Source organism: Cervus elaphus, chromosome 4 (assembly GCF_910594005.1).
Source record: "Cervus elaphus chromosome 4, mCerEla1.1, whole genome shotgun sequence".
NCBI lineage: Eukaryota > Metazoa > Chordata > Mammalia > Artiodactyla > Cervidae > Cervus > Cervus elaphus.
In genome coordinates this window covers 46,402,019-46,424,257 of record NC_057818.1, presented here as the reverse complement: position 1 = coordinate 46,424,257, position 22,239 = coordinate 46,402,019, and the positions used below count along the sequence as shown (strand labels likewise).

General features: G+C 44.6%; 1 protein-coding gene across 1 annotated transcript; it reads left to right on the top strand.

Moving 5' to 3' along the window:
- Window positions 1-9,185: 9,185 nt before the first annotated feature.
- Window positions 9,186-10,524, top strand: LOC122688226 (transmembrane protein PMIS2-like). Its single transcript, XM_043894087.1, has 2 exons — window positions 9,186-9,920; window positions 10,126-10,524. Exons 1-2 carry the CDS (start codon window positions 9,636-9,638, stop codon window positions 10,252-10,254), a joined length of 414 nt encoding a protein of 137 aa, XP_043750022.1. The 5' UTR covers window positions 9,186-9,635; the 3' UTR covers window positions 10,255-10,524.
- The last annotated feature ends 11,715 nt before the right edge of the window (window positions 10,525-22,239 follow it).

The following is a 22,239-nucleotide window of genomic DNA, read 5'->3' as shown; positions in this document are numbered from 1 at the left end:
ACTTGTTGGCAAAGTAATGTCTCTGCTTTTTAATAAGCTATCTAGGTTGGTCATAACTTTTCTTCCAAGGAGTAAGCGTCTTTTAATTTCATGGCTGCAGTCACCATCTGCAGTGATTTTGGAGCCCCCCAAAATAAAGTCTGTCACTGTTTCCACTGTCTCCCCATCTATTTCCCATGAGGTGATGGGACCAGATGCCTTGATCTTAGTTTTCTGAATGTTGAGTTTTAAGTCAACTTTTTCACTCTCCTCTTTCACTTTCATCAAGAGGCTCTTTAGTTTTTCTTCGATTTCTGCAATAAGGGTGGTGTCATCTGCATATCTGAGGTTATTGATATTTCTCCCAGCAATCTTGATTCCAGCTTGTGCTTCATCCAGTCCAGCATTTCTCATTATATACTCTGCATATAAGTTAAACAAGCAGGGTGACAATATATAGCCTTGATGTACTCCTTTTCCTATTTGGAACAGTCTGTTGTTCCATGTCTAGTTCTAACTGTTGCTTCTTGAACTGCATACAGATTTCTCAGGAGACAGGTCAGGTGGTCTGGTATTCCCATCTCTTGAAGAATTCCCCACCATTTGTGGTGATCCACACAGTCAAAGGCTTTGGCATAGTCAATAAAGTACAAGTAGAACAATTCCTGATATTTCTCAATTCTAGAATTTGATTTTCTCCAATCTCTATCGCTTCAAATAGTTTCCAGTTTCTTCACTAAAATTTTCAAACTTGTTTGTGTCTCTGCATATGGTTTGCAGGCTTATATCTAATAATGCCAATGCTGATGGTTGGCCCCTGCCCCAAGTGTGTGTCTCAATCTGATCCCTGCCACTACACAGGCTCCTGCAGCTAGCCTGCCAAATACATGGGTGTGCATACCACTGGCTTTGGTCACCACAGACGCCTGCTCTGGGACCTAACCACTGGACACACAGGTGTTGCTGAGAACTGCTGCAGTACTTGCACTGTAAACAACTCCCTCCCACCCTGCAGGTGTCGATGTGGGCACAGTGGCCCCCCCCACACCACCCCACTGCCCCCAGTATGCTGCCTCAGTGTCTTCTATTGATATGGTTCAGGTGGAGCTGCCTGATTTCTCTCCCTTCTTGATTTCCCCTTATCATCCCCCACAATCCTTCCCAAGATCCAGTGACCCTATCCGTGTCCTCCATAACACTGTTTCTGCCCCTTGTGAATTTTAACTTATCCCTGCCCTCCAGAATGCTTTATTGTTCCCTGATGACCTCTAGACTTTTGCAGCTATAAAGACATCTATCTCCTTGAAATACCCCATCCTTCACTACTCTCTCTGTCCCCCTTCATGACCTTCCCATGAAACCTGCAGCATGTCACCCTAACAACTCTCGTTTTCCCCCTTTAATCCTCTCCATTCCCCTGTGCAGGTCCTCCCTTAACTTGAGCCTGGTCCTCTGCCAGTCTGTTTTTCTACATCCCTTAACCAATTCTCTTCCCTCTTAACCCCTTCTCTGTCCAAACTGGATCCTACTAGCTCAATCCCTTAACTTACTGCACTCTTTCTAGATAGCACTCCACTTACCTCATTAAGGCCGAAGGGCCATGCCTCCAATTCCTCAGGACTGGAGAGTACATCAGGGTGTGATGCCATCAGGGCAGGCTCTAATCACCGATATTGACTTCGATTGAAATATAAAGGGCAGAATCCCAAATGTTTAGTCCAGATTTCTGCTCTATTAGAGGAATATTGGGTTCTGTCACCTAGGAAACTTCTCAATGAATTGAGTGGGATTTCAGTTATTGGCATTTATCCTCCAGTTTGAACTTCTAACTGGTTCAACATATAGAAAATGTGAGTCTAAGTCACAAGTATATTCCTGATTGAGCCTCTGATTTGTTCCAGGCATGTGAAAGGCAGGATTTATTAATCCATTGAACACATATTTGTGGGCCTTTAAAAAGTATTTATTTATTTTGGCTGCATCAGATCTTAGTTGCATCACGTGGGAACTCCACTGAGTCATGTAGGATCTATCCTTGCAAAACATAGCTCTCTAGTTGTGGCACGCAGGCTCAGTAGCTGTGGTTCTGGGGTTTAGTAACTATGAGGCATGTGGGGTATTAGTTCCCCTTTTTTGTTGTTGTTTAGTCGCTCAGCCCTGTCTGATTCTTTGTGACCCCAAGGACTGTAGCCTGCCAGGCTCCTCTGTCCATGGGGTCTCCCAGGCAAGAATACTAGAGTGGGTTGCCATTTCCTTCTTCAGGGCATCTCCCCCACCCAGGGATCGAATCCACATCTCCTATGTTGGCAGACAGATTCTTTACCACTGAGCCACCTAGGAAAGCCCCATTAGTTCCCCTACCAGGGATCAAACCTGCATCCCCTGCATTGCAAGGAAGATTCTTAACCACTGGACCACCAGGGAAGTCCCCATTGATCATATTTGAATTTAGGAGCTTACTGTGTGCCAGGCTCCATGTTCAGCCCCCAGGGAACAAGTGGTGGCCAAGGGAGACAGGACTGTGGCTCTCCTGGAGTTCACAATTCACAGGGGAGATGGAGATCAACAGCCAAATAAACAAGGTGCTTTCAGGGTGGACCAATGACTGTGAGGGGAATAAATAGAGAGGCACTGAGGACTCTCAGCAGAGGGGCCACCTGAGCTGAGATTGGCTGGGTGAGATAGCTGTGAAGAGATATATGGGAAATGAAAGGGCTCCAGGCAGGGGAACAGCAAGTGCAAAGGTCCTGAGTTGGGAGTGAGTTTTGAGTGGCTGGAGTTGGGGGGGCCTGAGGGGAGAGTGTGAGGGGGGTGGGGCAGAAGCAGATCAATCAGGGCTTGGACATCGGAGTGCGAGATTGGGATTTCATCCTGTGAACCGTGGGAACCTATGGGAGGATGTCAACCTGAGAAAGGTGTCACATGATTTAGGTTGTGGATAAACTCTGGCTGCCCTGTGCAGAATGGAGAGTGGGCAGCAGCAGGTTCTTGATTTGCCAGGAACCTCAGACCCTCCTAAGGCCGACCCTGGGGGTGAGGGCAAGCAGAGCAGGCCACAGAGAGATGCCCCCTCACTTCCAACCTTTAAAGGAGTATTCTCTGAGATGAGGCGTGACTGGCTGTGGCCTGTCTGTTTTCTGCCCTTGGGCTAAGCTGGGGACCTATTCTTCCCTGCTCCCAGTCAGCTTAGGTCTGTAAAGTTCAGAGTCCTCCCCAGGAAAAGCCAGCATTTCCTTGGCCAGATGATCAAGGTTAACATTATTTGTGACAAATCATGTTGATATGATGTAGTCTTTGGTAATATGTGATGAAGGGTACACTCACCTCTGGATGTTCTTCCTCAAACCTATAATCTCCATCTAAGTGTGATGAAAACATTAGACCAACCTGAAGTACAAATTAAAGGACATTATCCAAATACCTGACTCCAAACAGGTTTTTAAATTTTAGCTATGAGTGTGTAATGACATTATCACTTTGATTGCATTTTCAAATTAGCATGCAGTAAAGCTGACTTAGTATACAGTTCAATGACATTTATACACCTAGATATAGATTTAACTACCATCAGAATCAGGATTCATCACCTCCAAAATATCTCCCTTGTGCTCTCCCTTCACAGTCATCCTCCCCTTCTTCTACCCTTGGCCACCACTGACCTGACAATATAGTTTTGTCTTTGTGAGAGGACCCTGTCAAGGGAATCACACAGTGTTAACCTTTTATTAGTCTAAGCCCCGACCAATAATGCTGAAGAAGCTGAAGTTGAATAGTGCTATGAAGACCTATGAGACCTTCTAGAACTAACACCCAAAAAAGATGTCCTTTTCATTATAGGGGACTGGAATGCAAAAGTAGGATGTCAAGAAATACCTGGAGTAACAGGCAAATTTGGCCTTGGACTACAGAATGAAGCAGGGCAAAGGCTAACAGAGTTTTGCCAAAAGAACGCACTGGTCATAGAAAATACCCTGTTCCAACAACACAAGAGAAGACTCTACACATGGACATGACCAGATGGTCAACACCAAAAACAGATTGACATATTGTTTGCAGCCAAAGATGGAGAAGCTCTATATAGTCAGCAAAAACAAGACTGGGAGCTGACTGTGGCTCAGATCATGAACTCCTTATTGCTAAATTCAGACTTAAATTGAAGAAGGTAGGGAAAACCACTAGACCATTCAGGTATGATCTAAATCAAATCCCTTAAAATTATACAGTGGAAGTGACAAATAGATTCAAGGGATTAGTTCTGATGGACAGAGTGCCTGAAGAACTATGGATGGAGGTTCGTGACATTGTTTAGGAGGCTGTGATCGAGACCATCCCAAGAAAAACAAATGCAAAAAGGCAAAATGACTGTTTGAGGAAGCCTCACAAATAGTTGAGGAAAGAAGAGAGGTGAAAGGCAAAGGAGCAAAGGAAAGATATTCCCATTTGAATGCAGAGTTCCAAAGAATAGCAAGGAGAGATAAGAAAGCTTCCTCGATGATCAATGCAAAGATATAGAGGAAAACAATAGAATGGGGAAGACTGGAGATCTCTTCAAGAAAATTAGAGATATCAAGGGAACATTTCATGCAAAGATGGGCTCAATAAAGGACAGAAACAGTATGGACCTAACAGAAGCAGAAGATTTTAAGAACAGGTGGCAAGAATACACAGAAGAACTACACAAAAAAGATCTTCACAACCTAGATAACCATAATGGTGTAATCACTCACGTAAAGCCAGGCATCCTGGAATTCGAAGTCAAGTGGGCCTTAGGAAGTATCACTATGAACAAAGCTAGTGGATGTGATGGAATTCCAGCTGAACTTTTGCAAATCCTGAAAGATGATGCTGTGAAAGTGATGCACTCAGTATGCCAGGAAATTTGGAAAACTAAGCAGTGGCCACAGGACTGGAAAAGGTTAGTTTTCATTTCAGTCCCAAAGAAAGGCAATGCCAAAGAATGCACAAACTACCACACAGTTGCACTCATCTCACACACTAGCAAAGTAATGCTCAAAATTCTTCAAGCCAGGCTTCAGAGTACATGAAGCGTGAACTTCCAGATGTTCAAGCGAGGATTTAGAAAAGGCAGAAGAACCAGAGATCAAATTGCCAACATCCGTTGGATCATCAAAAAAGCAAGAGAGTTCCAGAAAAACATCTCTTTCTGTTTTATTGACTATGCCAAAGTCTTTGACTGTGTGGATCACCACAAACTGTGGAAAATTCAAGAGATGGGAATACCAAACCACATGACCTGCCTTCTGAGAAATCTGCATGCAGGTCAAGAAGCAACATTTAGAACTGGACATGGAACAGACTGGTTCCAAATTGGGAAAGGAGTACATCAAGACTGTATATTGTCACCTTGCTTGTTTAATTTATATGCAGAGTACATCATGAGAAATTCTGGGCTGTATGAAGCACAAGCTGGAATCAAAATTGCCAGGAGAAATATCAATAACCTCAGATATGCAGATGACACCACCCTTATTGCAGAAATCGAAGAAAAACTAAAGAGCCTCCTGATGAAAGTGAAAGAGGAGAGTGAAAAAGTTGACTTAAAACTCAACATTCAGAAAACTAAGAATGGCATCTGGTCCCATCACTTCATGGCAAATAGATGGGAAAACAGTGGAAACAGTGACAGACTTTATTTTGGGGGGCTCCAAAATCACTGCAGATGGTGACTGCAGCCATGAAATTAAAAGACGCTTACTCCTTGGAAGAAAAGTTATGACCAACCTAGACAGCTTATTAAAAAGCAGAGACATTACTTTGCCAACAAAGTTCCATCTAGTCAAAGCTATGGTTTTTCCAGTAGTCATGTATGGATGTGAGAGTTGGACCATAAAGAAAGCTGAGCACCAAAGAATTGATGCTTTTGAAGTGTGGTGTTGGAGAAGACTCTTGAGAGTCCCTTGGACAGCAAGGAGATCCATCCTAAAGGAAGTCAGTCCTGAATATTCATTGGAAGGACTGATGCTGAAGCTGAAACTCCAATACTTTGTCCACCTGATGTGAAGAGCTGACTCATTGGAAAAGACCCTGATGCTGGGAAAGATTGAAGGCAGTAGGAGAAGGGGACAACACAGGATGAGATGGTTGGATGGGACTGACATGAGTTTGAGTAAACTCTGGGAGTTGGTGATGGACAGGGAGGCCTGGCGTGCAGCAGTCTGTGGGGTCACAAAGAGTCGGACACAACTGAGTGACTGAACTTAACTGAACTGAACCTTTGAGACTGGCTTTTTGTCACTTGGCATAATGCCTTAGAGAGTCACCCTAGCTGATGCATGTATGAAGCTCATTCCTCTTTTTTAAACCTTTGTTTTTAAAAACAATTTTTATTTATTTATTTTTGGCCATGCTGGGTCTTCATTGCTGTGTGGGCTTTCTCTAGCTGCAGAGATGACAGCCACCTTCTCACTGTGTCCTCATATGGTAGACAGAAAGGAAGCAAGCTCTCACAGTCTCTTCTTATAAGGGCAGTAATCCCACTGGGATTACCCCACCCTCATGACCTCATCTAATCCTAATTATGTCCTAAAATTTCTATCTCTAAATATAATCACACTAGGGGTTAGGGTTTCAACATATCAATTTTGTGGGACACAACTCCATCCATTGTAATGATCAAACTCCCTGCTCATCTCTTTCTTCTTCTTTTAGCCACTGAGTTGTGTCCGACTCTTATGCAACTCTGTGGACTGTAGCCCGCCAGGTTCCTCTGTCCATGGGATTTCCCCAGGCAAGAATACTGGAGTTGGTTGTCATTTCCTTTTCTAAGGGATTTTCTCGACCCAAAGATTGAACATGCATCTCCTGCATTGCAGGTGGATTCTTTACCACTGAGCCACCTGGGAAGCCCCCCTATTCATCATAGAAATCTAAATTAAAGCAGTACAGAGCTATTGTATACCTTCTCACCCACCCAGCACATTGTGTGCTGACAAGAAGACAAAGTACAATCCTTTCACATGCTGGAATTGGACGTGTGACTTAGTGAAGCCTTTGCAGAAGTCATCATAGTATGATGACCACGAAGTCCTTATACTTTGGCCCTGCAATCCCACTTCTTGGACCCATTTTCAAGTGGTACTTGCTCACTTGCACAGAGAAGCATGCCCATGGGTGTTCTTGGCAGGATTCTTTGTGGTGGCCAACAGATGGAAATCATCTTTATATCCAACTAGAGGGTCCCCATAGTAAAGTTTGTAATTCCTGATATGACCCCCAAAGCAGTTATTAAAAAGAGGGAGAGAAAATCAGGGTATAGGTTCCATCTGTGGAGAAGTAACTGGGAGAGGCCATGGAGGGGGTCTTTTGGTCTGGGCCTTGTTTTCAGGTGCAGGTTCCATGAGTATGCTGTGTGTTAAAGTGTATTGGTAATACATGTATGGTTAGGCATGCTTATGCACTTCCATAAAAATATTAAAAAAAAATAGGAGATTCAGTGTACTCTTGATTTCAGTGAGACTCAGATTCCCAAACTCTTCATTTCAGTAAGAAATCTAGGTCTCTCGAGGGTTCTTAGGGAGTATTTCTTCGGTGGGAGAGAACTAGTTTTCTCTTCTTAATTCACATATCTGTGAGAAAAGGGGAACCATGCGTACAGTTCTCCTTCTGACCTGAAAATTCAAAAGCACATCTCTCATTCAGGAAATAAAGAGTATCAATTCAAGGATTGTGAAGTCACTTGAAATAAGGGATGGGAATGGGGAGGGAGGTGGGAGGGGGGTTCAGGATGGGGAACACATGTAAATCCATGGCTGATTCATGTCAATGTATGGCAAAAACCACTACAATATTGTAATTAGCCTCCAACTAATAAAAATAAATGAAAAAAAAAGAAATAAGTATTGTTAAGACACTTGAAATAAGTTAGATGTCTTATCAAAACTGAACACTGAAGTTAAAAATCACAGTCATAGGACATGGTAATAATGTTGCAGTCTGAGTGTCTTAAAGTTTGTTCAGTTTTCTGGGGTTAGATATAAACTTGGATGAGGCCAACTCATGGTGTGGAACAGAATCTGCTTTCCTGCAGCTGCTTATTCTTTTGAGATTGTCCTTGTTATCCTTCTAACAGTTCTTTAACCAGAAAGAAGAAAGGCACACAGGTTCATGCCAGTGCTGGAATCACACCCTCTTCCCTTGTTGCTCAGATGAGAAAGAATCGGCCTGCAATGCAGAGACCTGGGTACAGTCCCTGCATTGGAAAGATCGCCTGGAGAGGGGAATGGCTACCCATTCCAGTATTCTTGCCTGGAGAATCCCATGGATATAGGTGACTGGTGGGCTACAGTCAGTGGGGTCGCAAAGAGTTGAACACAACTGAGTGACTAACACTTTCACTTTCCTCTAAAACCAAGGGGACTATTAATATCAGCTAAAACCCAGTGGCATTAGCTTCCATTGATGGTTCTCACCTGAGTTAGTAGTTACTATGGTGTTTGAATGATTGTCAGTTTTCTAATGATGCATAAGAAATTTCCACAAAGTTAAGTTTGTTAACTTAGAGTTCTGTGTAGGTCAGAACGGCTGCGTTCTCTGCTCACCATTTCACAAGGTTAAAATCAAGGTGTTGGCCTGCATTCTCATTTGGAGCTAGGACACTCTTCCAAATGAATCATGGTTACGGCAGGATTCAGATCCTTATTTGTTGTAAAACTAAAATCCCCATTTCCCTCCTGGCTTTCAGCTGGGGGCCACTCAGTTAAATGTTGCCTGCATTTCTTGCCACGTGATCCTTTCTGAGTTAAAGCTAGCTGGGGAGTGTCTTCCTTGCCTCTAAGCTGCCTCCTGCCTGGGAATCTTTGCCAGTAAAATCCAGTCCTTTTTAGGAACTCATCTGATAAGGTTAGACCCTTTGAAGATATTCTCCCTATTTTACCATTAACTGATTGGGGACTTCAGTTTCAGCAGCACACAGATTGGTGCTTAATGACAACTGGGAGCAGGTATATGCACCAGAGAGCAGGAATCTTGGAGTCATCTTAGATTCTGCCTATCACAATGGCGATTTCTTATTTCCATCACTCCATCAATATGTATTAGATGGCATTAAACTCAAAAAAGACCTTCAGTTGTGGCATATGGGATCTAGTTCCCTGACCAGGGATCAAACCCAGGCCGGGAAGTCTTAACCACTGAACCACCAACGGAAGGCCCCCGCCTAGTTTTCTTATGAGGTTTGTCTACTTCACTCCCACAGCTCTTGGGTGGGGTCCCTGGTACTCGCTCCAGCCCTGAATGCAGATAGGGATCTGCAGGAAGCAGGAGCCGGAAGCCAACCTTACGGCTTGCAACTTATGCCTATCAGGGTGGGCGGAGTCAGTGTCCCGACCGAGGATGGAGCACCCTGTGAAAAGTGAAAGAAGCCTGGGAGGCTACAGTCCAGGGTCGCAAAGAGCCGGACACGACTGAAGCACCTCAGTACGCAGCCACCCTCTTGAATCCTGGAGGAACTGAGTAACGCGGGACCACGCCCCCTCACACGGGCAGCCAATCAGGACCTGCTCTGATTTCTCCATTGTGAAGTACTGGCCCTTGATGGTCTGGGGTCTGAGTCTTGGGATTCTGGATACAACAAGGGGAGGTGTAGTGGGTTTGGCTCTGTTTTGAAGATACTCGGAGCCTTTTAGGGTAGAAAAATCATGACCCCGATACCCGCCGACGCCGGCGCGCCGCCCCCCGCCGCCGGCGCGCCGCCCCCCGCCCCAGGCGCGCCGCCCCCGGCCCCAGGCGCGCCACCCGGGGCCCCAGGCGCGCCACCCGGGGCCCCAGACGCGCCTCCCGGGGCTCCAGGTGCCGCAGCACCAGAGATTAAACAGACGAAAGAAGAATTGTTATTTTATGCCCCGGAGTACACGTGTTTGACCGTCATGGCCATAATTTTATTCCCTCCCCTGGGAATACCAGCACTCGTATTCAGCGGAAAGGTAAACCAGTGCCTGGGCCCATCCTGTCCTCTACCCGCCCCCTTGCTGTCCTCAACGGTGCCCTCTTGCTGTCCCCATTGCATCTGCTCCTGTCCTGGGATATGGGGAGGGGTTTTCCCTCCTGACCGGAGAGATGTCTAGCCATTACCCAGGGTTTGACAAGGCTGGACTGAGAAACCCAAATCTAAAGCTCCCATTCCTACAGACCAAAGAGGCCAACAAGAAAAGCCAATGGGAAGAAGCTTATATCAACTCGGGCCGAACTGGTTGGCTGGATGTATTCGCCATACTCATCGGTTTAGGCATCATTTATTTCTTAGTACTATTTGTCTGAAGTCCAGGCCCAATAGCCAACTGGTTCACCCACCCCAACAGGACCAGCTGACCAAAACACTGACCAGCCAAATCAGCCACCATGCAAGAAACCAACAGCTGGATATTCCCTAGCCAGAAAACCTACCAGCCAAGGAGCTCAACATCCAAGCAACCCACTAGCCCAGGAAAACTTTACTTTATGCTCTTGGCCTCCAGCTCTGTCGTTATCCATCTTGGGGATCTTCACTTTGATGCTCTAGATGCCTTAAGCTCCTTGATACTGGGCTGCTCTTTCAGGAAAATATTTGTTTAAACCAATAAAATCGAAGGGTATGTTCCAGCTTCTCCTGTGTGTACGTGTGTGTGTTTCTGAGTCTTGTCTGTGTTTCTCTAGGGCTATGTGTCTCCCAAATCAGGTGAAAATCAGAATGACCTAATGGTGAAGCACAGAGACATAGAAATCTGGTGGATGTAAGTCTACATCCCACTTCTGACACTTTAAAAACTGTATATCCTTGAACAAGATAATTTTCTGGAAACTGATTCCTTTGTAAAATAGATATAATAATTGCCAATATAGAATGATATTTAGAAATTTGAATTAATGTTCTCTAGGTTCATTCAAACTGGAATTCCAGGCTTCCAGTGTCTCAGAGAAGGGGGGGAAAAATAGAAACCTCCTCCAACTTTTGAGATTTAAAAGCCAAACTCTTAGGAAAGAAAGACCTCAAGAACTAAATAATTGAATTTCCAGCAGAGCTGATCAGGACTGCCTCTCCCCCAATCCTGAAATGGAAATGGCTGCCTATTTATGGAATAGGGAAGTAGAGAAATACTAGATGCCAGTATATCCATCAGAAGGCCCCTAATAACTTGCATCTCAGGAAGGGGTAGGGTGTCAAAGACCCTGGTTAATACCTATATTCCCACTTCACATACAAATCCCACAGAGGCTTTAAGATATCAAAGAAAATAGGCTGTATTGTGTGGAGGTCTAGGAAGAAATGGTCTCTGACAGCCAAGTAGAATATCTCACGTCCCAACTTGGTGAGGAGGAGGTGGAGGCTTACAGAATGCCAAGTGCCTGAGTGACGATGACTGTCAGAGGGAAACCAGGGACAACACAATCACCATCCAGAATGAATGAAAACAGAGATCAAGGATGATCCCATCGGCAACACTCAGGGGTTTCTTCTGGGGCCCTAGCTTCACAGACAACCCCAAATGCACACCCAGAAACCTTAGGCTTAGTGGAATTAAGTTTCCACAGTCAAGGGGAATGAGAATTGTCAGTGGAAATAAATTGAATAGCTAGGGGAAAGACCGCTAACTCTTTCTCCATACCCATCTCCTTTTCTTCTTGGGAGCATGACTCCGTTACATTTCCTAGGTTCCCCGTGTGGCCATGAGATTGTCTTTGGCTTCATGGAATGTGATCACAAGTGATGTGTGCTACAAGTAACCCTGGCCTTAACCCATCTCTCACACAGGCACTCTGCCTTTTTCTTCCTCCTCTAGCTGATTGGGCAAATGATAGCCCTGGTGATTTGAAGGTCACATGTTATAGAGCCTCAGTCCATGAATCTTAGGGACTACCAACCTAAGATTACCGCTCTAAGATTACTACCACCCTACCACCTCCCATGATGGGAGCAGAAAATAAACTACTATGTTGTTCCATGTTATGTATGACCCACCTATTTCCACGACTTAATCCACCCTAACCTGTGCAAATGCAGGAAAATAGAGTTTCATTGCTTAGACATCTGGGGTTACAGCTTTAAATTCATACCCAACAAGAGACTCACCATGGAAGATTTATGGAAAATAATGAGTGAAGGAGGGAATGAAAGTGGTAGTCTATGGTTAACCTTGACCTTAGCTGTTACAATGCTCTTTCTGTTTCTTCTGTGGCCCCGGATATCTGCACAGACCACACTTGTTTGTGGGATACTGCTCCATGTTATGGGTGTGTCCGGGAAAGGAGATTATATTTGCTTGTCTGTTGTGTCGGTGGCTCTGGATGGTCAGGGTCAGCCATCCCTGTCGTTCCCCAGACCAGCCTAAGCTGGGGCTGTAACATTCATCTGCAGAACCATGTCAAGTCAGGATGGCCTATGTCAGGGTGAACAGCCAAATCCAAAAAAGACATATTGTACTATAAGACTTGGAAAGCCAAGCAGTCTTCTCTGCTTCCTAACTCCCCCCAACCTGCATTCCACTCTCAGACATTCATCTGGTATTTACCAACGTGTAATGTGAAAATGAAAGTTGTTCAGTCATGTCTGACTCTTTGCGACCCCATGGACTATGCAGTTCATGGAATTCTCCAGGCCAGAATACTGAAGTGGGTAGCCATTCCCTTCTACAGGGGATCTTCCCACCCCAGGAATTGAACCCAAGTCTCCCACATTGCAGGCAGATTCTTTACAAGCTGAGCCACCAGGGAACAAACCCCAAATGTCTATTCTTCTATCTTGAGACATCATCAGTTGAATTACTATGATGAAACACACAGATATAACACCTCCACATTTTTCTTTCCCCTCTACTTCCTGCAGAATGGGACTACCATTTTTATTTAATTTATAGGGATTATATTTCATTAGGCCTTTGTAAGTATGCTCCATTACTGAGCATGGTGGTTCATGGTGATTGAAAGTGAAAAAAGTGAAAGCGTTAGTCACTGAGTTGTGTCTGACTCTTTGCGACGCCATGGACTGTAGCCTTCCAGGCTCCTCTGTCCATGGAGTTCTCCAGACAAGAATACTGGAGTGGGTTGCCATTCCCTTCTCCAGAGGAATCTTCCCAACCCAGGGATCTAACCCACTGTCTGAGCCACCAAGGTAGCCCCTTATGGTGATTACATACTCTGAACTAATTTTTGAACTCAGCAGCCAAGCAACCCATCTGCTTGGACTCTTTCAGATTTTTTTCTTCTTCCTCTTTCTCCTCCAATTTTTGCTTCTCTTCTCCCTCTTCCTCCTGCTTCTCCTCACCTTCCTCCTCCTCCTTCCTCTGTTGGTTCTGTTTGCTCAGTTATCTATGTGCCCCTTCACGAATTGTTCCCAGACTCTCCAGAACTCTTTAACTGCTCTCAACAGAATTCCCCCATGGCCAAACCGGTTAGGTCATTTTTTATTCTCTTTTTCCTTTGGATCATTAAACCTGTTTCTTTACCTGAGATTTTTGAATTTAATTTTACTTATTTTTGGCCACGCCATGTGGCAGTGCCTTGGCATGCAAGATCTAAACCCCCCATCCAGGGATCGAACCCCCACCCCCTCTTCCCTGCATTGGGAGCTAGGAGTCTTAACTACTGAACTGCCTGGGAAGTCCCATGGAATTTTTTTTTTTTTTTGCACAAATTCCACACAAATATATTCTCCCAAAAAATCAAGTAATAAAAAGAGTCTGAAGGAGAGGAGAAGCTCATTTTATGGCTGGTCCTGGTATCATTTTCCCCCTCTCCTAGGTTGTTGTTTAGTTGCTCATTCGTGTGTGACTCTTTGGGACCCTATGGACTGTAGCCTGCCAGGTTCCCCTGTCCATGGGATTTCCCAGGCAAGAATACTGGACTGGGTTGCCATTTCCTTCTAAAGGTGATCTTCCTGACTCAGGGATCCAACCCGTGTCTCCTGCATTGGAAGGTGGATTCTTTAGCACTGAGCCACCAGCTGACAATATTTTGTTGTTAACTTTCAGTTACCTTAATGCATTTCCATGTGCATATGTATTCAAACACCTTGATACCACACTTCTGCTTACCTCTAGGTCTTGAAAATGCTTTTGTGTTAATACTGAAGATTTTCAACACCGAATGCCCTGCATTCTACTTGTCAATAACTCCCCTCTGTGAGCTGATCGTGGTGATTTCCAGTTCCTAGTCCATCTTGTTCCATAATTTGTCTCTGAGGACATATGTGTTAAGTTCTAAATGTTGGGAGAATTAGCTGGGTTTTTTAATTGTGTGAGTAGAGGTGAATTTCAGGAGCCAGCAGATGGCTGAGCCCCAAGAGAGAGTCCTAGGCATGTTTACCCCTAGTTTCTGTCCCCCCTCCTCTGCCCCCCAGCAGGAAGAGCAGCACAGAAGGAGGCCGCCTCTCTGAATTGTAATCACTCAGTTCTGGAAGTTTGAAAGCAGTAGGCTGGAGGAGCGAGTGAATATCCAAAGGTGAGGGTTTACTCCCTAACTCTTCCTTGAACACCAGCAGCCTGGACCGTTGCTGCCGACTTCTAAAGGGATAGCCGATAACTTCCTCAAGGCAACTACATCAAAGTCAAGAGCAGGATCTGAAAAGCATCCTTCCAACAACCCAGCCATTCCATACACAGATTTATACCCAAAGAAACGTGTACATGTATTCACCAAAAGATGTGCTAGAACAGCGGGCCAGTTTCGTGGAAGACAATTTTTTCACGAACTTGGGCAAGGGGTTGGTTTGGGAATGATTCAAGTACGTTATATTTACTGTGCACTTTATTTCTATTATTATTACATCAGCTTCATTTCAGATCATCAGGTGTTAGATCCCAGAGGCTGGGGATCTTTGTGCTAGAATATTCATAGCAACTTTATTACTAAGAACCCAGATTGGAAACTACCCACATGCCTGTAAACAGTAGAATGCCAGAATACGTTGGGTGTATATTCCCCAGCAAAGAAGATGGTTGCTCCACAACTACACGCAACAATGTGGAGGAATTTCCCAGACATGAAATGGAGAAAAAGAAGCTTCCTATAGACTTATACTGTAGAACGTACAAAAGCAGGCTAAATTGTGTTTGGGGAGCAGTGACTGGAAGGAGGCCTGGGGTTAAGAGGTTGAATGCTGGTTTCGCACATGAGTTCAGTTGGAAAAGATCTGAGCTGTACCTTTCTGATACGTGCACTTTTCAGTGATGCGTTAGTCGCTCAGTCATGTCTGACTCTTGATGACCCCATGGATGGTAGCCTGTCAGGCTCCTCTGTCCACAGGATTTCCCAGGCAAGAATACTGGAGTCGGTAGCCATTCCCTTCTCCAGGGGATATTCCCAACACAGGGATCAAACCTGGGTCATTCTGCATTGCAGGCAGATTCTTTGAGTCATGGTAGACCTATCATACTTCAATAAATTGTTTTTAAAACTCCAAGGTTACCCTCTGGTGCTTCCACTGCATGGAGTGTGGATTCAATCCCTGGTTGGGGAACTAAGATTGAGCATGCCTCATGGTGCAGCCAAAAAGTGAAAAAAAAGAAGAGAGAACTTGAGATCCCTGGTGGTCCAGTGACTAAGACTCCTTACTCCCAGTGCAGGGGCCCAGGTTCAATCCCTGGTCAGGGAGTTAGATCCCACATGCTGCAACTAAGAGTTAGCATGCCGCAATCAAAGATCCTGCATACAGCAATGAAGATTGATGATCTTGAGAGCCACAACTAAGACCTAGTACATCAGATAAGTAAATAAATAAATAAATACTTTAAAAATATCAAAGGTTACCGTTAGGAAACAAAAATCACACACACACACACGCTCACCTTTACTTCAGTTTATTAAGCCTTGGCCCCTCCAGCCACTTTCTGCTCCACACCACCTGTGGCCACCTGTGCACCTTATAAATACTCCATACCAGCTGGAGGCAGCCTTCAGTCTTCCTAGGGTGTCACACTTTTTCTTATTGTTGTTAGTTCCTGGAATCCATGTTTTTCTCTCCCTTTTTGTTTTAGGGGAGAAGTGACAGAGAACATATCTCTCTGATTTAAAAAATAGGAACACAGGTTACAAATTTCCAGTTTCACCATCAACATGAACCCATTTGTTTTGACTGTCTATACATTCCCTGGTGGCTCAGTTGGTAAAGAATCTGCCTGCCATTGTAGAAGACCCAGGTTCGATCCCTGGACCTGGAAGATACCCTGGAGAAGAAAATGGCAACCTATTCCAGTATTTTTGCCTGGGAAATCCCATGGACAGAGGAGCCTGCTGGCTACAGTCCATGGGGTTGCAAAGAATCTGACACAACTGAGCAACTAACACTTTCACAACGACTTTCAAAACATACACAAACACAGCTTGCTCGCCACTGTTCTGTCTCCTTTCTGTCTTATATTTTGAGATGTCTTAATTTTTGTTGGGTTAGAGTTCCAGGACTTCCTATGGTATGATACATGAGTGGTTAACTTAAATCCTGGATAAAATAAAAAGATTTTGTAATCGGAACACATGAACAATCTTACTGGGGATAATATTTTTGTGTCACTCTGTCAATGGTCTGTAGCCATTTTCTCATGTCCACATTCAGTGATGGCAGTAAGTCTGGTACCAGCCTAATTCTCCTTAAAAAAAAAAATTTTTTTTAGGCCCCATCTCAAGGCTTTCAGGATCTTAGTTCCTCAACCAAGGATTGAACCTGTGCCCTCTGTAGTGGAAGCATGGAATCCTAACCATTGGACAACCACGGAATTCCCTATCTCTCCATTTAAGTAACTGTCTAGGACTTCCTGGGATGTTTGTCTTACTCTTAGAATTCAGGAACTTCACCAGAAAAAGCCTAGGAGTGTGTGTGTGTGTGTGTGTTTTGCACTGTTCTGTCAGAAACTTTGTGAATTCTTTCCATGAGCAGTATTTTGTCCAGCTTGGGAAAATTATATCTTATTATTACCTTGTTACGTCCTTTCTTTTTCTGAAAATTCCTACCTAATATCTATTAGATCTCCTGGACCTTTTAAATAACTTTTTTTCTTGTGTTGTTTTCTTGTTTTTCTCTGAATTAAATTTTCTAATTATCTGGACCAACAAATTAGTTGTTTATTTCGATTCTTCCCAGGTGGCACTAGTGGTAAAGAAACAATGCAGGAGACAATAAGGTAGAGAAGATCCCCTGGAGGAGGAAATGGCAACCCATTCCAGTATTCTTGCCTGGAGAATCCCATGGGCAGAGGAGCCTGGTGGGCTACAGTCCATAGCGTTGCAAAGAGTTAGACACAAGCAAAGCAACTTAGCACGCAGCATGCATGCACTGTATATCAAGTTTAGATTTGTTGAATATTTTAAAATTATTGATATATATAAATTAAATAATTTAAAAAATCATTTAATTTAACTAATAAACTTTGTAGGATAGTGGTATCAGTTAGAGACCTCTCTCTTTAATAAAGAACTCTTTTCTCTTCCACAGATTCAATGGAAGCCCCTAAGCTAATTCGATGGTCAATTAGAGAACTTCTGAGGTCTCTTGGGAGAGTCACAAGTTCTTTTGCAGGCTGCTGGTGGCAGGTTCCTTTCACAGGCTAGATAGGAGGTTCTTGGGAGCGGCAGGCAACAAACTTTTGCTCCTGAGTACCCATGATGAAGAGAATGGCAAATGTTTCCTTCTGTTTTGGACACAGTGCCAGAATGAGCTTTCTTGTTGTTGTTCAGTTGCTCAGTCATGTCCGACTCTTTGCGACCCCACTGAAGCATGCCAGGCTTCCCTGTCGTTCACTATCTCCTGGAGTTTGCTCGAACTCATGTCCTTTGAGTCGATAGTGCCATCCAACCATCTCATCCTCTGCTGCCCCCTTCTCCTCCTACCCTAAATCTTTCCCAGCATCAGGGTCTTTTCAAATGAGTCAGTTCTTCACATCAGGTGGCCGAAGTATTGGAGCTTCAGCATCAGCCCTTCCAATGAATATTCAGAGTTGATTTCCTTTAGGATTGATGGGTTTGATTACCTTGCTGTCCAAGGGATGCTCATAGAAAAAGTTTGACTCACAAATACACACATACACAAATTGGCTTCACAATTATTGACTGAATATTTGGAATTCATAAAAATTCAAATAAATCTCATAGTAACATAACCAATGTCATCACCAGGTCAACTGTTAAATTTAGTATTCATAAAAAATGTAGTATCCACTGAATAACAACTTGGATGTCAGACTTCCCCCCATTCCAAGAACTCTCTAACATGCAAAATGGTTGCCAACAAATCTTACCCAGGCTTCCCTGGTGGCTCAGTGGTGAAGAATCTGCCTGCCAGTGCAGGAGCCACAGGAGACACCGGTTCGATCCCTGGGTCGGGAAGATCCGTTGGAGGAGGGCATGACCACCCACTCCAGTGTTCCTGCTAGGATAATCCCATGGATAGAAGAGCCAGGTGTGCTATATAGTCCATGGGATTAAAAAGAGCTGGACACAACTGAACATGCACGAAAGGTGGAATCTTGATGTATTTAATCTGCTGCTCTGTTGGTGGGGGATGTAGAAAACCTCCCCTGTCCTTGGTTTTCCCTAGGTCTAACCTCAGAAATTGGGAGCCCTGCTTCTTTTTCCTCTTCCTCAGGCAACCTAATGAAAGAGGTTGCTGCCAGAGGGGAATCTCAACTTGCGATTTCAGGGTCAGAGGCACAACACCTAGGGGTCTGTTAGAAATGCAAATTCATTGGTCCTATCTCAGACCTGCTAAATCGATCTCTGGGGATGTAGCTTAGAAAACCGTTTCAAGAAGCCCTCCAGGAGATTCTGATGGCGCTGCTTCACTTCTACTGCCCCATCAACTGCTGGCTGACCTCTCCCACTTCTTAGAGCAAAGCTGAGGAGATTCTTCTAATGGCTGACGGCCATGCCCTTTCCTGAAGCGCCACTCCCTTCCTCAAGGACATTGGCCACTAGTCTCTAAGTACCCCTTCTCACCTCTTCTTCTGCCACTCCCTCTAGGGTTCCCTCTACTCCCTCCATTGCTCCACTGACACCTCCCAACCATGTGCTCTAGGCAGGGTGGAGGGGATACATTCAAGACCCATCTTCTATAGTCTGCAGCCAGTCACCAATAGGAAATATGCTGAGAGAGAGCCCTGCCAAGGAGTATCAATCAGCAGTCAAAATTCAAGAAGGGCTGGATGTTGTTCCATATTTTAAAGGAGAGAATTTGAGGGTCCTTGTGAAATTTATTCAATCAAGACTTTTTGAGAGAGTTCTGGACAGTCTGTATCTCTTTCAAGACTTGTCATTGCCCAAGACCTTGCCCCCCACATATACCCCAAATCCACACCCCAAATCCTTTTCTAAAGTCTCTACTCCCTGCAAGTCTTCTCTTCTAATCTTAGGAATTTGAGGGTGGGGGTTGTTGTCCCTACTGTAGTCTTCAAGGACCCTCACCCCCACTACCCTGCATTTGACTTTAAAAAATCACATCACTCTCCCATCACCACTGACTGAGAATTAACAGGAAGAATAACTGGGCTAGAGTTGAACATTTTTCTGTGTGAGGCAACTGGCAGAGAATATATGGAATCTGGAGAACCTTCCTCCTCATCATATATATATATTTTCATCTTTCTCTGCTGATCTGGCAAAGCCAAGGGGAACATCAGATAGAGGCCCTCCAACCAAGAAACTTTATAGACAAAGAACACTTCAGGCAACAGACCCCACAGGCAAAGCATTCTCAAGTGGAGAGACCATCCAGGCAAGATTCCCACCAATGATAGACTGTTGAGCCAATCATATCCACTGCTCACCCAAAGGGGATCACCAAAAGGAGTGGATTTAACTGCTTTTATTTCCTTCTAGCTCCTTTCAATGGGGATTTTATTGTGGAAGAAATCTTGAAAACTTTAGAAATTCTAAGAAGGACCTGCTGGTTTGTGGAATAGGTTTGTGTGTGAGAGAGAAAAATGCATGTGTTTTTCATGTAGGTGAGTTTGTGACTGTGCTTGGCTTTGATTGTACATTTGCAAGACTGCATGTGGACTCAGTTTTGATGACATGTGACGTTGTCTGGAACTGTGAAGGCAAGGAGGTATGGAGGTCAGTCTGATTCCTAACACTGCCCTACTCAGCCCCCACCTCCAGTGGCCACCCTACCAGGCAACAAGGGTCAATAACTTCCCAGGAGGCACAGGGAGCCCATCAACATCTCTCTCTCTCTCTCTCTCTCACACACACACACACACACACACATAATTTTGTAGTCAAGCATAGCTTGTTCTCTCCTGACATTCCCAAGACCTTGTCTGTTTCAGAAACATCTCAGACATGCCCAGAGCCCACACAATCTGGGCTTTTCTTCTTTCTCTTTCCAGGCACAAGGTCTGCAGACTCTGTACCCATAAGAAGATCAGGAACCTACTGTGTCCCACTGTCCATTCTGCTTAGGGTATCCAAAGAACCTCAAAAATGTATAGCCCCATGACAGGTTCCCACAGTACTTAGAATAAAATCTTATTTGTTCAGTCTACAAGCCTGTAAAATTCTACCCATGTCCTTGGCACTGAGGATTTGGGTGGCAATATGTCTTGATTTATGTGTGCTTGTCTATAAATGATTCCTAGTAAGTATTTTCAACTTGAAGACTCAATGTCTTTCTTTGATTTAGGTGAAACTATTTTGTTATCCTTTCCCACTGTTTTTGGACATAAAACCCTAAGCTGAAGAGCCTCTGTACTTCCAGAACCCAAAGAACCTCCTAAAGACAAAGTCCGGAGTTCAAAGCGAAGCTTTTAGAGGGTCCTTGGCACGTGCATCCTTTCTTATTCATTCCTATAGTCTGGTGTTTCTCAAACTTTAGCTTGCATTGGAATTGCATGGAGGTGTATTAAAACAGACTTCAGGCACCACTGGGGTTTCATACTCAGAAAGTCTGGGGTGGGCAAGAATTTGTTTTTTAAAGAGATTTCCAGGTGATGTTGGCTCTGCTGGTCAGAGGACCATGCTTTAAAAACCACTGTTTAGGTTCAGTTCTTTCCCTGGAGTTTCCATCTCCGGCTTTCTCTGTCAAGGCTGATCATTCTCTGAGCTCTTGCCACTCTCCTGTGTCATGCTTTACTGACAGCCCCCACTCTCTGCATCTCTTCCATCCTATGACATTATGGGCTGTCAATGGAAGGCTGTCACTCTCAGCCATGGCTTTGGTCCCATCCCCAAAGTTCTCCCAGAGCAAACATCATGAAGGCACATTTCCCTTCCATCATCACAGACCAGGAAAGCTAACAAGAACAAGTGGGTCACAGATGAGACCTTTTCAATATGGGTCACTCTGCTGAATATGGAATCATGAGGGTTATCATCTTACAATTTTCTCAGCTTTATTTTCTGATGGCCTGGAAAAGCCAAGAGAAACACTCAACCAAAGAATCTCCAAGCCAAGGAACCAGCAACAGAGGCATCCTTCGATCATTCGGCCTCTGTTCAAGGGGATCAGGGCAGGCAGTTCACTTTCTTGCACCAGCGCCACACACAAGGCTATTAATTCAAAGGAAGCCGTCAAAGTGAAAACTCTAAGGAGGACTTGCTGGCCTGCAGACTGTGTGTGTGTTTGGATATGCGCAGTTGTGTGTGCTGTTCATGCATCTTGATCTATCACTGAGTCCAACTACATGGCCCTTGTTTCTGTTCCTGTTCTTATCAACCTCTTTCCCACCCCAGGACCTTTGTATTAATACTTGCTGTTTCCCCTGCCTGAAACTCTTTCCTCCAAATATTCTAGGGAATGGCTTTTCTTGTACTTCAGGTCTCAGCTTAGATGTTCCTTCTCAGAGGGACGTTTTCTGCCTATTCAACCCCACCGTGCAGTCCCGTGTGGGCCTTGGGGGTCCCTCTCCCTCCCCGTTCTAGTTATTCCTCGTAGGTCTTAATCCTCCATTAAATCGTTTCATCTATTTGTTTGGGTGTTTTTTCCCCTTCTCTCCCAGCGACTGTAAATTCCAGGAAAGCCATGGTCTTGTCTGCCTTAGTTACTACACGGTCCTCAGTGCCCAGCCTAAGTCTAGTGTTCAGTAGGCTCCTCGTAGGCGTATCTATCGGCCTTTTGCACCCAGATTCAATCTGAAAGTAAGACCCACACACTGTATGTTGAATCAATCAGGAATTCAAGTTGGGAACGACAACGTAAAGGGCGAATACCTAGTCCAGTTTTTCACCGAATCAATTAAGAAGTCAAGAAGAAAGGGGATTGGCTAGGCAACACCGGCACAACTCTACGGGAGCAGCCAATCATAATGCAGTGGTGGTCAGCAGGGAAACCACGCCCAGTAACTC

Bases quoted from the DNA above. Each gene is read 5' to 3' on its own strand.
- LOC122688226 (XM_043894087.1), top strand. From the start codon at position 9,636: ATGACCCCGATACCCGCCGACGCCGGCGCGCCGCCCCCCGCCGCCGGC. The intron at 9,921-10,125 runs GTAAACCAGTGC...CCATTCCTACAG, and splicing joins CACTCGTATTCAGCGGAAAG to ACCAAAGAGGCCAACAAGAA.